The sequence below is a fragment of the Berghia stephanieae genome, chromosome 1, assembly GCF_034508935.2.
Source record: "Berghia stephanieae isolate SIO BIC M18660-M18661 chromosome 1, UCSD_Bste_1.3, whole genome shotgun sequence".
Lineage (NCBI taxonomy): Eukaryota > Metazoa > Mollusca > Gastropoda > Nudibranchia > Aeolidiidae > Berghia > Berghia stephanieae.
The window spans coordinates 112288526-112306633 of record NC_088360.1 but is presented as its reverse complement, the minus strand read 5'-3'; the positions used below and the strand labels follow the sequence as shown (position 1 = coordinate 112306633).

The window sequence follows — 18108 nt, the reverse complement described above, 5'->3', positions numbered from 1 at the left end:
ACTACTACTACTACTACTACTACTACTACTACTACTACTACTACTACTACTACTACTACTACTACTACTACTACTACTACTACTGCTACTACCACTACCACCACAACTACCACAACTACTACTTTTATAACTATCACAACTATTACCACTACTTCTACGACTACTATTACTACTACTACTACTACTACTACTACTACTACTACTACTACTACTACTACTACTACTGCTGCTGCTACTACTACTACTACTACTACTACTACTACTACTACTACTACTACTATTCCTACTACGACTCCTACTAGTAGTAGTAGTACTAGTGCTACTACTACTACTACTACTACTACTACTACTACTACTACTACTACTACTACTACTACTACTACTACTACTACTACTGCTGCTGCTGCTACTACCACTACCACCACAACTACCACAACTACTACTTTTATTACTATCACAACTATTACCACTACTTCTACTACTACTACTACTACTACTACTACTACTACTACTACTACTACTACTACTACTACTACTACTACTACTACTACTACTACTACTACTACTACCACTACTACTACTAGTAGTAGTAGTAGTAATAGTACTACTACTATTACTAATTCCACTTCTGCTACTACGGCGGCTACTAATATTCTGCTACGGATAATGATGATGATGATGATGATGATGATGATGATGATGATGATGATGATGATGATGATGATGATGATGATGATGATGATGATGCCAATTTTTTTTCTATTAGTGTTTACCATCTCCAATAACATAACCGCCGCCACATTTTTTCTAGTACCTACAAGGCTCACAAACCGACCGATAAGACTAGCACTATGTGGCGATGACCAGTTATCCTAGGCCAGACTCCCTATGTCTGACCCGGTCATTTCACGGTCTGTACTCCACAGTAATATCATTATTTGTTTCCATGCACAGCTTAGAGTTAAATTTACTCAGTGAAAACACACTATCTAGTTCAAAACCGAGTTAAAGAACATCCATTTTGATCCCATGTTTTTAAACAGAAAATGTTAATTTCTAAATGATTTTTTTTGCATCCACAGGTCGAAGGTTCAACTATCACAGTGATTCTCACCATGATGACTGCGGTCTTCAGTTCTCCCTGGCTTCATACAGTTAATATTACAACCTGAAAAACTGAATTCTGTCACCAAATCGTCATTAAATTCTTGATAATGATGTGGTGGAAACCAGTGCCGTGGTCTGGGGGATTTTGTTGCCGCTTTTTGCGACACTCTAATAACACTCTCATACCACTCTCATCGTAAAGTCATCCTCACAAAGTCTCCATCAGCTTCATCAACACCTACTAAAGCCATTTAAGGAGTGGTCTTGAATTGGAAAGCAATGCACCATTTTTCAACATTATGTTATTGATTGAGAGACCGCCCAACACAATATTCATCTGAAGTACTGTGCGGTTACAGTTTTCATTCATGCAACATAAAAATTCCACATAATATCTAACGATAAACAAATCAGTTAAAATGTGAAATCTGATTTAAAAACTATTACTCAACATGAGACCATGAATTTTCTAAAAAGAAAGAAAGAAATATAATCACGTTCTTTTCTAGAATTTACCAAATATTTAAAAATTTACACCTTAAAGTTTTCATCGCGCCATGATCTGCGGTGAATCTAAGTAGTGGCCATTTCATTTTTTGCACGACTTGGTACTTCTAAAAAAATCTTCTCTGCCCAGGAGAGTGGCACAGTTACTCTACAGACCTAAATGCATTGTGCGTTTCAAACATGAAAACACAGTATACAGTCTTTTATTTGGAAACTAGCCACCAAAATGTGGTCAAAGGGATAAATTATTCACCAATATAGCAGCAACATCACCGTCATCACCCAGCGTTATCACGCCCACTCTCATCGCTGTAATTATCAATCGTCACCACTCTAAAGGTCACTGACTTCCGGCCTCATTCGTTACGTGATAATAAAGGGGGTTGGATTGTTGGATCGGTAACCACTTCAAAGATAGTCTGGATTATTGAATATGACACCTCTGGCCACTGTAGGACGTGGCGAGTTAGCCCTTCATCTCCTTGGGGATTCGGCTTCTGGCACCTCTCACTATACATAAGCACATTTGGGATTATACACACAAATACACACACGCTCATACAAACATTTGCATACACGTACATATTCGTAGAGGCAACTCAAATAAATACACAAAATGATGGGGAACCAAGACCCAGAGGCAACCCTTTGCTACAAACAAATGGATACCTGTAACGCCCACCCCTGTCGAAACTTAAACAGATATTCACTTATTGACAACTGACAACTAAACAGTCAATAAGCCTTGAGGCAGGAGGAGCCCAATCATGCCTGGGGCACGTAGGGGGCTTGTAGCCCCACAAAACACTTTCTTGGAGAACATCATACGTCGATCCAACGGACAACGTAAGTCGTCTTTATTTTTCTTTCTTTATTTGTTTGTTGTGTTTTGCTAGTTGTGCGGCTTTGTGGTCTAGTGGTATTACACTCGCCTTCGGATTGGAAAGTCCAGGGTTTGAGTCCCCCTTTGAACGGCAAATGAGTCCTTGAAAAGGGCTTTTTACTTACATTCTCTCACCGTACTCGGGTGTAAAACGAGTGCCTGGTCGTTAACAGCGTTGTCTATGTCCAAAAAATTGCAATGTCATGTCTTGTCCTACGTGTCAAATTTTGCTGCTGGCTTGGGATCCCTTGTAAAGTGCTTTTGTGGATATTGCTCTATATAAATGTTTTTCGTTTGTTTGTCTGTTTGTTTGTTTTTAGTTTCTTTTTTAAAAAATTCATTTTTATCCTTATGTGATGGCAGCAAAAGCCATCTGATTGATATTCGTTCCATCAGGGTAATCTGGTTGGGTAGCTTAGCGGTATCCACATTTCTTGATGATTCGTATCCAACTGTTATAGGTGACGATTAACTCAGAAAAGTGAATGGAGCAGGCACTTATGTTGATAAAAAACAAGAAATGAAGTGAGTAGGAAAGTGGCCGGTCGTGGATAGCTCATACGGTAGAGTCACGATCTCTCTCTCTCTCTCTCTCTCTCTCTCTCTCCGGCCAGGTGGAGTTGTCGTAACAGTCAGTGAGATCGCGGGTTTGAGCCCCCATCGCCGCCGCGAATTTTTATTCTCTGTTGTCTTCTGGCACTTCCCTACTCACTTCATTTCTTGTTATAGTGACGAGTACTTTATGCGGGCCTCACTGACGCGAAAATTGTTTGTTTTTTTTTACTTACTACCCCAAAACTTCTATATTGTGCAGCGAGAATTTTTCTTGGTAAAAGCTAGATCCGACAGTAGGTTCCAGGATTTGATCGTTATCCTTCTCTGAGGAAGGAATGAGGCCCAGGGTTGAAAACACATCCTTGACTTCTAATATCCTCTTCATCAGCTAAGATCTGTTGGTCCCATGTAAACCATTTCACAAGCTCAGATCCCAAAATTCCAAACTGCTAACCACCCAAAAACCCATTTAAAACGTCTGGTGATAGATATTTTACCAAATTTGGACCACAAACCTAAAACACCTTTCCTCCGTCCGTGAAGCTCGCTACTAGGGCGCCTATCTGGCGACAAATACTGTTTGAAATGGAAATATGGTTCCATATGACCTGTTGGGAAAATAAGTTAACCAGTGTGAAAAGCATCGAACATGGTTAATCAGTGGAAATGTTCATATTATTTTATTTCTAGACTTAAGATTTTAAAAGACGTTTGAAAACACACTTATTTAAAAATACTTGGGATAGGTTTGCATGTGTGTGTGTGAGTGTCTGTGTGTGTGTGTGTATATGTGTGTGTGTGTGTGTGTGTGTGTGTGTTTGTATGTGACGTGCGTGTGTTTATTTGTTTGGGGTTTTTTTTTTTGTTTTTTTTTTTTGTTTTTCCCCAATAATATGTGTAGTAGATATCGCGTATTTAAAATGCCTATAACTTATTGAAAATGCGTCTCGAGCTCAGGCAAAAGGCGCTATATAAATTTACTACCATTATCATTACCTAATGCAAAACTGCTCCGTCACCTTAAACAAGTCAACGCTCTGTTTTTGCCTTCTGTTTAAACGGCTTTTATTTTTTTTTAACTAAATAAAAGCAGCCTGGCTTGGAGGGTGCCTTTTGAAACACTCAGGTATAGACATTATTAGGATTTCGGGACGTAAAAGAGCGAGGATGGATTATCTTTAATAACGACCAGCATATAATATCTTTAGACTAGAAAATAAGATACCATCAATCTGAAACCAGACAACATTTACACAAAGTATGTAGATATTTAATTTCGAGGAAGAGTGGTTTTCCAATTGTGGATTCAGTAGTCTGATGTCACGCCGGCCGGCAACGGCGGCCATCTTGGTTCTAAACAAAGAAATTCGGTACTATTTATTCTTCATACTGGCTAGAACTTTTCATATGTCTTGTGATCAGAATGTGTAAAAGTCAAAACATGATCAAATTATTTTAAAAAATTACCCTCTGGATACGCTTTTATGCTCGCCGGAGAAATATTTTATCCGGGCGTCCGCCATTGTTCCGATAGTTTAGAGCCAGTGTTACTAAGTTACCATGCGTCATTAGGAAGGAAGTGACGTTACGACTGTTGAAGAGTATTCCAATGAAAAAGGCACCAGTTTTTTTTTGACATCTCACTTTTCTTCCCTTTTCGGCTGCAATGATAAATCAAGAAATCTTGTTGAAGGAAAATACACGAATTCTCCATACGCATACAAACGCACACCCTGAAAGTACCAATACCTGGGTGATAGAACCATCACGTCTTCTGTCAAATAATGACCCTTGGTAGTTGTAAGAAGAATGTGGAGATATTGTAGATAGTCCCCAAGACCATTGAATAAAACGTGCTAGTTTGCTTCTTTATTAAGAACGTAAACGGATGTACATTGATTGGTTTACCTCAAACATTTACAACAGGGAAAATAACGGATGAGAGAACAATATTGTATCATCATCATCATCATCATCATCATCATCATCATCATCATCATCATCATCATCGTCATCATCATCATCATCATCATCATCATCATTATTCAGTTCTTTAGCCTTTTCAGTTAGTTTTTTATTTTCAAAATCATTTCCTGTGATAATAATAATAATAATAATAATAATAATAATAATAATAATAATAATAATAATAATAATAATAATAATAATAATAATAATAATAATAATGAAACTTAAAGAGCGCTATAACTCCGAAATATCAGACTTAAAATTACGAGGGTGAGTCAAAAGTAATGGGATAAATGTCCTGCTGAGTTCATTTCTTTTTCTTGTTACATCATATTTGGCTCAATTGAACTTACACATGTACTCTTTAAACCAAAAGTTGAAAATTTCAATTCTGTCAAATTTTTACAAAGTTATGGCAATTCACAATGAAATGGCTGACCCCACGAATGTCCGTCAACGACAGGAAGCTGTCATTGAATTTCCTGTTTTCGAAAAAGAAATCCCGAGTAACATTTAAACACATTGCGAAAGTTTATAAAAATCAGGTATTTGGTAGAAGCAGCGTTTTAGATGGTTAGAAGAAAATGAAATGCGATCTAACACCTAACCTGAAACCCCCCCCCCCCAAACATGTCTTTATCTCTCTTTCTCTCTCCCTCCCTCCCTCTCTCCATCTCTCTCTCTCTCTCTCCATCTCTCTCTCTCTCTCTCTCTCCATCTCATTCTCTCACTAAACGCACACATACACACACACAGTCACTCAAACAAAAGCACACACACGCTCTACCTCTCTCTCTCTCTCTCTCTCTCTCTCTCTCTCTCTCTCTCACACACACACACACACACACACACACAAATACATAAAGTAGACAATTGAGTGAATTCTTTGGCCTCAATAATTGTTTCAATTTTCCATCCCTGCACTTACCAATAACATATAACATCACCAATACCAATTCCATCACATCATCATCACTACCACCTTCAGTGCAACATCCACCACCACATCATCGTCATCATCACTACCATTACTGCTACAACCGTCACATCATCATCATCATCATCATCATCATCATCATCATCATCATCATCATAATTACCACCACCACTACTTTAACAATAACAGCACCTTCATCACCGCACCACTATCACCATTAATGCAACTACTATTAAATGATCATGACATCACTGCTACAACCTCCTCTAACACAATATCACTACCACCACCACCACCACATCATCATCATCATCATCATCATCATTATCATCACTTACCGTTACTACAACCATCACGACTATATCATCATCACAACTATCACTTCTGCAACCACCACCACCACCATCACCACCACCACCACATACATCATCATTATTATCATTACTACCACCACCACAGCATCCACCTCCATATTATCATCATTACCATCAGCGCTACCATTTATTTTTACATTTTATATGTCACTATTAAATTTGTTTTGGAGCTTTACTTTATTTTTTTTAAAAAGGTATTTGGGATTGTTATAGTCCTCATTGTATGCGGAAATTCCTGTTTTGGCATTGACATTTTTCCGAGTTGTCTCTGAAATTCGTGTGAGCCAAACTTCAAATTGACGTCTCCCGTCAACCCGACACGATGGGGGTGGGCATTAGTTGATAGTGAATCTGGGAATAAGGAAGGTGTGACAATAATGGAGTGAAAATAGGGGAAGAGATGGTTGATCTTTCGCTAGCTCTGCTTTTCTCAGTAAGTTCCACAAGGGCTACCTATAGACAATTCTTTGAGGGGGGATGATGAAAAGATTAGAAAGAGGAAAAGCAGAGAGAGAGAGAGAGAGAGAGAGAGAGAGAGAGAGAGAGAGAGAGAGAGAGAGAGAGAGAGAGAGAGAGAGAGAGGATACTTTAGAGAAGCTGGGGTGATTTTTTTTCGGGGTTTTTTCTTGAGTTTTTATATAGAGCAATATCCACTAAACGTGCTCAAACTGTTTTACAAAGGGTTTATGACCGACAGCAACACGTAACATTTAGAACGGGACGTCACACGCCTAATAGGCGATAATACAAAGTCAAAAAAGCCAAACTCGTGAATGAGATTTCAGATCCTGATAAAAATAGCAGACAAAATTAAAGAAAGTTAACTTGGGGTCTTTGCACTTCTGTGGAAGCAGCAGCCCAAGAGTTGAGTTGTCTCTACAAGTGGAAAAACTTAGGAATAATTCTTTGTTTTAGCCCTTGATTATGTTAAAATTCACTTTGAAAACCTTGAATTTCACAATGGAATTGATGTAGGAACCCTGAATACACAACCGGAAAACATTGATTTTTATCACAATAAAATGTAACGTCCAAAGAGAGTTTTACTAATTTTGATGATTGGTAAAGCACTTTGCATTTATTTTTAAAGCTATTTCAATCCTACAGTTCCTAGTTTAAGGTTGATCAGAGTGTCTACTCATTGTACAGAAAAAAGCAGTCCTTCATAGCCATAAGGCATATGGAGTGAGAGTTTGTCCCGATTAATATAGCGTGGAACGGACTATAGCAATTGCTTGCTACCCTTCGGATAAGGCACGTCTATCGCAAAACACTTCCCGCCAGATCTAACAGACCCAGCTTCCCAATCACTACTGGGTGGGGGTCACTGTGTCTACCGCCCACCACCAAGCCAACAAAACAAAATATCAACAATTGATTTTTTATCTGAGTTCGGAGAATTTATGTCTATGCAATCCATTAACAAAAAGCATAATATTTTTATGGGTGATTTTAACATTGATTATTTCGGAAACAAAAATGAATCGAAAGTATTTCGGGAGCTTATTGACACAAACAACTATATTCAACTTGTAAGCGGTCCTACAAACAACCATGGCCACACAATAGATCATGTCATTACAGACATTGAACATTCTCTCTCTTCACCTGTCTCAATATTGATAAATTAATCTCTGACCATCATTTAATTGTGTTTTGCGTTTTATTTCCAATGAAGCACGAAATAAAAAAGATGATAACATCTCGTAATTTGAAGAATATAAACATGAACATTTTTAAACAAGACCTTGACCATAACGTTAAAAATAAACATGATGCGAATGGTCTCCACGAGTCAATTGTTGGTACGGTGGACAAGCATGCTCCCTTAACAACTAGAGCAGTAAAAGTGAGACGTCAAGCACCCTGGTATAATACCGAAATAAAATTGAATGGATTAGCCAGGAGGCGGGCAGAAAGAAAATGGCTCAAGTCCAGAGATGCTGTCGATAAGAAGCGATACATCGCGGCTAGAAATGATGCAAAAGCCGTCAATTTCAGGGCCAAAAAGAAATTCTATGAAGAAAGCCTCAAAAACGTGGGACGTTCGAGACAATTCTTTGCCTTGACCAAGGAACTGCTGGGACAACAGACGCAACCAGCTCTCCCATCTTTAATCGATCGTGCAGATCTACCAACTCGCTTTGGTCAATATTTTAAAGAAAAAACGGATACCATCAGGAAAGAACTCTCGTCTGAATCGATCCATACAACTTTGACACGTTTCATGGTGATTCATTAACACATTTTTCAAAGATTACTGAAGCTGACTTATGTGATTGCATTATGTCGTCTCCAACTAAAAGTTGTGATTTAGACCCCTTAAATACTGCCATTTAAAAAAAAATGCATTGATGTAATTTTAACACCATTTACATGTATTGTTAATAATTCGTTGCAGTCAGGTGCTGTACCAGACATTTACAAAGTTGCTCATGTCAAACCCCTTTTGAAAAAACCTGATCTCGATAAAGAGAACTTAAAAAACTATCGCCCTGTCTCTAATCTTCCTTTTCTCTCTAAGATCTTAGAAAAGCTTGTTTTGAAACAATTACTGTCTCATCTTAAAAATAATTGTCTTGAAGAAAAATTTCAGTCTGCTTATAGGCAACATCATTCGACGGAAACCGCACTTGTTAGGGTTGTTAATGATCTCCTCTCTGTTATAGACAATGGTTCATGTTCTTTGCTGAATTTGCTTGACCTATCGTCTGCTTTTGATACTATTGATCACAATCTTCTTCTCAAACGTCTTGAAATTACTTATGGCGTGTCTGGTGCAGCGCTTGATTGGTTTAGGTCATATTTGTTTAATCGTAAACAGATTATTACGGTGGATGAATATAGATCGGAGGAAATCTTTCTTGATTGTGGGGTTCCCCAGGGTTCAGTACTTGGACCGTTCTTTTTGTTTTGTACGTTGGCCCTCTGTCTAAAATCATCAGAAGTTTTGGTCTGTCTTACCATCAATACGCTGATGATACGCAATTGTACTGCGTTTCCAATACGAGAAATTTACAAGAAGTATCAGCCAATAGTAAAAATTGTATCCAAAGTGTTAAGAAATGGATGAATGAGAACAGACTGAAACTGAATGATGATAAGACGGAGGTGCTGTATGTGGGGAACAGGAAGTGGAAAAGTGAAACAGATTTGAAGTTGGGTGATGCCTCTATTCAAATTGTTGACAAAGTGAAAAACCTTGGCACATTCTTAGACTCTGGACTGTCGATGCAGCATCAGGTTAATAATTTGGTTAGATCTCTCTTTTTCCAACTAAAAAAGATTGCTTCCATTAGACGGTTCATATCTGAGGAGGTGACCAAGCACCTGGTTGTGTCCCTCGTACTATCGAAATTGGATTATTGTAATGCTCTGTTGTTTGGCGTTTCGCAATACAATCTGAAACGTCTTCAGATTGTCCAAAACAGCGCTGCCAGACTAGTATTCATGAAGCGTAGGTGCGACTCTGCCGGACCTCTACTTCATGACCTGCATTGGCTGCCTGTTGGGAAAAGAATTAAATTCAAAGCTTGTGTTTTAGTGTATCGTTGTCTTGAAGGTACTGCCCCTTCCTACCTTTCAGAACTAATTGAAAGATATTCAAAACCCCGCCCCTTACGTTCGGCCAGTGATTCCACAAAACTAGTTGTCCCTCGAATTCGGAAAAATGCTGGAATGAGATCCTTTTCTCATTTCGGACCCTCTATTTGGAACGCCTTACCGCAGAGCATTCGTGAAAAAGAATCTTTGTCTATTTTTAAACGTTCGCTTAAAACATATTTGTTTCGATTTTAGTAGATGGTATGAGAAGCAAGATAGGTTTGGTTTGTGTTGTGTGTTGTGTTGTGTGTGTGTGTGTATGTGTGTGTGTGTGTGTGCTTGTGTGTGTGAATGAGTATGTTTCAGCCAAAGTAATTTGTAATTTAAGCGCTTAGAGTCTGGTGTCTCGGAGTTATAGCGCTATATAAGTTTTCAGCATTATTATTATTATTATTATTATTATTATTATTATTATTATTATTATTATTATTATTATTATTATTATTATTATTAAAATTTTGGTCAGAAAACTCGTCCTTCAAATATCGATCGATTAAAAAGGCCCTCGTCTTGTCGAAAACTGTCAGACCCGGAACTTCGCCTTTAAAAACTTTAGCTTCAGCCTTTGCATAGCTCAATATTCACTAAAATGGGCTCAAAATGCTGTTCAAGGGGTCCCAAGCAAGCAACAATACTGAAAATGTAACTATTACAATTCTATTTTAGGCAGTAATAATGTCATTGGTCAAGTACGGATTTTTTATTCAAAGAGAATTTTAGTAATGAGCTTTCCCAGGGCTCAATATTGCGCCGTCCACGCCAAACCAGGTACAGACCACCAGGTCCTAATACGAGTGTCACTGTCACACCAAAGATTTTTAAAATCACACAGAGATCACGCTTCCTCTCATTGTCACTCGCATGTTCGATCAGTTCATTATTTCTAAAACTGTCGGCAACTCCTTTCACGAGGGCACATGCGGCTTGCCTGCACAAATAAAGATAATAATGTAATTCATCTTGATACCTCTTTAGAGTTCTCATCTTACGCACTATAGACCTATCTGCACGTCTAATTTACTTAACACTATGTTTAAGGCTTATTTTTATTAATCATCTAATAAGGTAGATAAACAGCATAATAACACGTTTACAATTTAGTGTTTGAATTACATCAAAGTCGTATACTAACTCCAATTATCTTAAAATGCACGAGCCACTTTAATAAAATTACCTTACTTTACACATTTATCGGTTATTACCTATAAATTAAACTCATTATTCGTTAATTTAGAGACCAACGTATCCCTCCATTTATATATCCACGTTCGTATCTATATATCTATTTGACTATCCATCTGTATATCGATCTATCCTTACTCTCTCTCTCTCTCTCTCTCTCTCTCTCTCTCTCTCTCTCTCTCTGGTGGATATAAAATAATTATCATGCCAAGTGAACAATACAGAGTAGCAGAAAAAGATGCCCCCCCCCCCCCCCTCACCAATGGAAAACAGCAAACCTTTAGTGGCCAAGCCCATTAAATAGTGGAGGGGTTTAGGAATATACTTTAGAAACGGTTCATGACCATGGCGTAAGTTCTATCGATCCTTCAACGAGACCTTCTCCTTCGGGGGAAAAAAGAGCGCCCAGAAGACCCAGAGGATTATCTTGAGAGTAAAACTCCCTCAGGGTACGTAGTTGATCTGCAAACCTTGGCGTGTGGCATTTCGATGTCATTACTGCCAAAAGGAGACAATATCAGAAGGTGCTGCCATACTAATTGTTTTTGGAATTTTAAAGCTGTGATCATTTCACACTGAACGGGACTCCACGACTCGCCCATCCTCGCCTTTAATGCAGTGTGACTTGCAAAGATATGAAATGGCTTGTAATATCTTGAGAGACTATGTTGTCTTATTGATATGACACTAGCCTTGGGTCAGCAGGTCCTGGGTGTGAGTTCCGCTCTTAGCGACGCATAGTTGAGTCCTTTAAAAGAGCTATTTACTCACATTCTCTAACCTTACTCAAGTGTAAAATAATTATCTGGCCGTATAATCGTTCTCCCTGTCGAAAGAAAATGTTGCTGAGGGCTAGGGAATCCTTGTAAACACTTTTGATTACGTTAAGTGGAAATTGCTCTCTATAAATGCTCAAATATTCCTATGCCCATTGTCTTGAAAGACTTTTCATACAACCTGTTTGTTAAGTTGACTTTATTCCTTTAAAAACGCTTTCAACGATCAGAAAACGTACATCATTATTTTTTCAGCTCAAATGTATGCCTGTCAACAATCGCAGTTTTAAAATCTAAAGCGCCATTAAATATTCGGTAAAGTATTTATTGGGCTTTTCCCAAACATAGTATTCTTGTTTAGATAGGAATCAGAAGATCGTTTTTGAGCAAAGAGGATATTTCCTCGATTGTCCCTCTCGTTGTCCAGTCAAAGTCAAATAAACATAATTAAAATTTAAGACAGTCAATTTTGCTCTTAGTAGATCCGTTGAAAAGGCTCTTTACTCACATTCTCTGATCGTGCTCAGGAGTAAATGAGTACCTGTCCATTGAGAGCGTTGTCTCTGTCGGAAAAAAAAGTTGTAATGGCGCCTAAAAGGCATCATGTCTCGCCCTACATGTTAAGTGTTGCTGTTGGCTATGGTCTCCATATAAAGCTCTTAAAGAACGATATTAATAGATTTAATTGAAATTGATGGCGATTTATACTCACACACACACACACACACACACACACACATATATATATATATATATATATATATATATGTGTGTGTGTGCGTGTGTGTGTTTGTGTGTGTGTGTGTGTGTTGACAACAAAGGCAACAAATCGCACCTCGACCGTCATAGCAATACTTTGCCGATGCTTACCGATGTAATAAAACGACGTAATTGTAAAATCGATAAGAAACCGAGTAAAGCAATAATTGCAATGAGATAGGGAATTCAAACATCGAAGAAATTCAATTAAATTTAGCGATATGCCGGGTTCGTTTGCTACCGACAACAAAAATATCGATTTTTAAATTTAATTTGTTTAGATAGAGAACGAGCACTTACTATTCGATGTTTGGTGTTTCAAAACCTGTCTGCTCTTATAGGAAATAAAATCGTTGGTGGTAGGGATCGGCTCATCTTACATAAAAACAAATTGTTGACAATGTGGATGAGAATTATTTATGACAACCATTAATATCATCAACATTTACTAAAATCAGGTGCGGGTGTGCGGGGATGGGCTGATATTTAAGTACCGTTTGTCATACACGTACTCTCAAACAATACTTCTACAGTCATGTGCAACACCTAATTCATGCGACGTCATAAATTGGGCTCATAATTGAGTGACGTCATAACCTTACTAAGACAACGCTGTTGAGAAAATTATAGTGACACGTAATGAACTTCTACTTCTAGTCAAATAGCGCTCTGTTGCAGCAGCAAACATCCATAAAAAAATTGAAGGTATTACTGATGGAGATGTTCCAAAGTGGGTTAGAATTATCGATGAAGATGTCCAAACAGAGACAAAAGTGTTTGACCAGGATGGCCATTCTACAGATAGTCCTTTCTGTACCCAATACGGGTAATCAAGGAACAGTTGACTGTTTAATTTGGGTAAAACAAATAGATGTCGCTGAATAATGATGATAATAATAATAATAATAATAATAATAATAATAATAATAATAATAATAATAATAATAATGATAATAATAATAATAATAATAATGATGATGATGATAATAATAATATAAAATAATAATAATAATAATAATAATAATAATAATAATAATAATGTCGATGATGATAAATCAAAAACCCGAATAGTATATCGATATACATAATTTTCTATCATCCTATCTACGCAATGATACAGTAATATCGAAATAATGTAATATCCTTGGGTTATGTTATTTTTTAAATAAGTAACTTTAGTCCCTCCACCTAACACCCATCTCAACCCCAACATTTCCCACATTGTAACTCCCTAAGTCGGAATACGTGCCGACCCCAAAGGAAAATAGCCATTTCCTTAAAGGGTACCTGACGTCTCCCAAACCAAGAGGGCTTTTAACATGCCATCTCGGGTTTTCAAACAGCACGTCTGTAGAAGAAATAAACGCTTGGTCGATTTTATACCAACGATTTTCAATCCTCCACATTGGTCATTATTTCTGATATGAAAAAGATATTTTGATAGTTACTTTTTGTTTATTTTTTTTTCTCCTTTCTCTTCTTCTTTAACTCATACACATTAATTTATGACTTGTCGCGTCAAATCAGTATTATGTCGGTGTAGACCTTGATGTTGACATTCATTGGGCAATTTAAAAATTCGGGCCAATTTATACAAAGTGCAAAATATGAGCTTAATTTATACAAATTGAAAATATGGGCTCGCTTTATACAAAGTACACAATTTGACCAAATTTATGCCCCAAATTTTTTTTTTAATTTAGGCTTACTTTAGACAAAATACAAAATTTGGGTTCAACTGTTGCAAAACCCGAAGTCTGGATTCAAATTACACTTTTCATTGGTTGGAATGAATCAAGTTTCCTCAGCATCGAAATATTACCATTTATTTCCGATTCTTTCAATTAATTATTTCTGATCATTTTGATTTTCAATTAATTATCCGGCATCAACTTGATTCTGACATAAAACCACATTGAGATGGTAGGTCCTATTTACAGTCGGGTACAGTGTAACAGATGACCGAAGAGTAACTGATTCAAATAAAGACTCTTGCTTGACGGATAGTCAAATACCCATGTGTCGGTTTTTGCATCGAAATCATCAATACATCTGTATAAATGGTATTTCTATTTTAATTAAGACCTGAAATTGAGAGTTTGATATTGTAAGATATATTTTCAAAAATCACGGTGTCAAATTTTAGGATAGCTTAAAAAAAACCCAACCGATATAGGTTGATTAGTAGCTGATTATGGTTGTGAGCATGAAAGAGATAAAATCAAACAATAAGCACAAGGGGATTTTGTCATTTCAAATAGAATTAGCTTTTCTATATAAGGACTCGGCAGAAAGTAAAGAGAAAGGACACACAATCAGAGAGGAATGATATGTAGAGAAGTGTGTGTGAGAGAGAGAGAGAGAGAGAGAGAGAGAGAGAGAGAGAGAGAGAGATTACAGAAAGAGAGAGAGAGAAAATAGAGCAGAGAGAGAGAGAGAGAGAGAGAGAGAGAGAGAGAAAGATTGAGAGATTACAGAGAGAGATGGGGGGGGGGGGGGGGGGGGGGGGGGGGGGGGGTGAACGTTCCATGCATGAGAATACAGGTACTGAGACCACAAGCTTGAAGTATATTATTAATGGTCGGCATTGATTGCCTTGTGGTTGTCATGGAAACCGTTATACTGTCACTACTAAATAACCGGATGTTCCAAAATTGATTAATACGCGTGTCTCCTCGTCGTAGACATGACCACAATCGGGTCCAGATGACCAAGCAGTTAGCGGATCGCATTGCATAATAGGATAGATTGTTGGTTTTGGAGACAGCATCGTTATTGAACGGGGAGGTATTATTGATATAAAAATACACGTGCTGATCTATTGCGCAATGAGACGATGACAAAGAGTTGTTTTCATGTGAAATGTCACAAAAATATCTGGTATCTACGCGTAGCTATCTAGTTATTTTGTATAGCGCTAGAAACAATTACATATTTTTACCAGTTTCAGCGATTCGCGTGCATGAGAGATTAGCACAAAAGTATACAAATAGAATGAGATTAAATATATCTAGATACACCGACGTGTTTTTATTTACAGGTCTGATAAATACCCAAATTGTTATGGGCTCATGGTCGTGATGGAAATATTCTCAAACTGATGCAAAATGTTATCCATTACAAAAAAAATTAATCAAGCAAGCCCATAATTGCGTTCGATTACCAGACCTGCAAATAAGTACTTGTCGAGATGTACCAATCAGTTCATATACAAATGTAAGTGAAAGGGAATTTAGAAATAAAGGTGTTCTCTCCTCGGATATGTGTAATGACTTTGTGGAACATGTAAATGATAATTTGGTCGTCTTATATTCTTAATTAATCATTCCTAGAATAGTCCAAACCATGTCCAAACGAAAGGTACTTTGGAGTAGCCAGAACATATCAGATGCATTCCTTCTTTTGTCACGGCCATGCTATAATTTGACGACTGCTCTCTATTGTTATGTTTCATAGGCAAATTTTGGCACTTGTAAGGAAAAAGGAGGTTTAACTGTATTGGTATGTCATGAGATCATGGGGAATTGTAAACACATTTTAAGGAACCGTGAGAGGATTGAAAAAAGAGCAGATCGGGAAGTGATAGGAAAACAGCATTGAAGATTGGACAAAGGATTGGAAATGCTTTTAATGTAGAGTTGAAAATTGTATAGCATGGTAGACGGTGGCTGCTCCTAGTTAAATATCAATACAAAAAGGATAAATATAAGAGTTAAAATAATAATGAATGAATAAACAAATAAACTCACATACACACCAACACATACAGAATTAGAGAGAGAGAGAGAGAGAGAGAGAGAGAGAGAGAGAGAGAGAGAGAGAGAGAGAAGGGGGGGGGGGAGAGAGAACACAAAGCATTGAATTCATTTTGTTTAATGTGTTCTTCAACAAATTATCAATATAGATAAATGTAAAGTACTAAAAAGGCAAATATGATATAAAACGCTTATGGTGTGTTGATTGCTATAATCCTAATTATGTTCAAAGGACACAATGGGTCTATCGGCTATTATCATGTCATATTGATTAATTTGTTTAAATATTTGAATCAACTGATTTAACTTTTTTCTTAAGATGAAGTAAAAGAGTTTTGCAATGTACAATTGATCTACGTATTGCTAACATAGTATCGTGCAACATCACTTCGGTTCTTTAAAGATTGTTGGAAAAAAAAAAATAAGCGGGATAAAGAGCTAGCACTTATTCCTGGAGTGGGACTAAAATAGAAAGAACAATTATACAAAATGTACAAAGTAATCAAGCAATTAAGGAAAGAAATGACGTATTCCATGCTTTTAAGGTCTGCCCTTGTTTGTTTTTTAAAAGTTTGAGCCAAAAATTAAAATAAAGAATGTTTACTTATCTATTGAACGTGACTCCTTCATAATCTTTTTTTAAAATGGCTGATGGAAATGTAAATGTAATAATGGCTGAATGGATGGGTAGTTGGGTGGATGGATGAATAGATCGATACATGAGCAACTTGGTAAATGAGTGGATGTATGGCTTGGTGACGTGGGTGATTTCAATAATAGTGAATCGAAGAATGGTGTTGAAAAGCATGTTATTAACATGTTTATCGAATTCAATGGATTGATGGATGAAAATATATTGATGGTACAATATGGTCGAGAGAGTTAAGCATTGCACTGGCATAGGATCCATCTTTACTTTACTTTAGGCACTTCCATATTTCTTCTAAAGCAAGATCATTACCGCCCCGCCCCCCTCCACACACACACACACACACACACACACACACACACACACACACGAATAATTCATGCAAGGGTTAATCGTTTTTGTACGTAAAATGATGACGGATGGATGGGTAGGTACGAGATAGATTAGATAGCATAAAAGAAAATAACATTAATCATTCATACACACTAATGCACAAAAGAAAGGTAATCCTCCTAAAATAAATGCTTGTACAAATACCAATGATTAGCATGGCTAAATTTTAATTTATGGTAAAACTTCAATAATTTCTGCTTATTTTGATACCAAATATGATAAGTTTCATGGCGGTTGTCCAGTTATTCCTTCTCTAACTCATTACGTCAAAATTGCAATCTTGCAAAATCCAAGCAAAGCATCCCGGCAAAATCATATCACACCTATTTCTCCGATAAAGATCCCTTGACACCGTTGCACTCTAATGCACTCCTATTGAATTGCTGTTGTATGGCAATAGCTTGATATTTAACAGTTACACATCCAGATTCCACATCTAGCTTTGTGATACAAAATTTATTTCATTTCAATAGATCGTCGGCGCTTAGAATTACAGATGGCTCACGCGCATAACCAAATAGACAAAGGTACATCCACTTAACAATTAACAATTTATTCATGGTTTCACTATTACATTCTAGACACCATACACATTTTGTTTATTTTTGTTTATCTCTTGTTTTCATATTATGGTGGATGAGACGATGTAAAAGTGAATGG

General features: G+C 37.1%; 1 protein-coding gene across 1 annotated transcript in view; it reads left to right on the top strand.

Moving 5' to 3' along the window:
* LOC144962743 (voltage-gated delayed rectifier potassium channel KCNH1-like) overlaps positions 1-18108 on the top strand; it is a 104873-nt gene that overhangs the window by 8719 nt on the left and 78046 nt on the right. Inside the window, exon 3 of the mRNA XM_078895963.1 lies at positions 1083-2460. Within this exon, the coding sequence (XP_078752089.1) occupies positions 2382-2460 (79 nt within the window). The 5' untranslated portion in view covers positions 1083-2381. The remainder of the gene's footprint in view (positions 1-1082; positions 2461-18108) is intronic.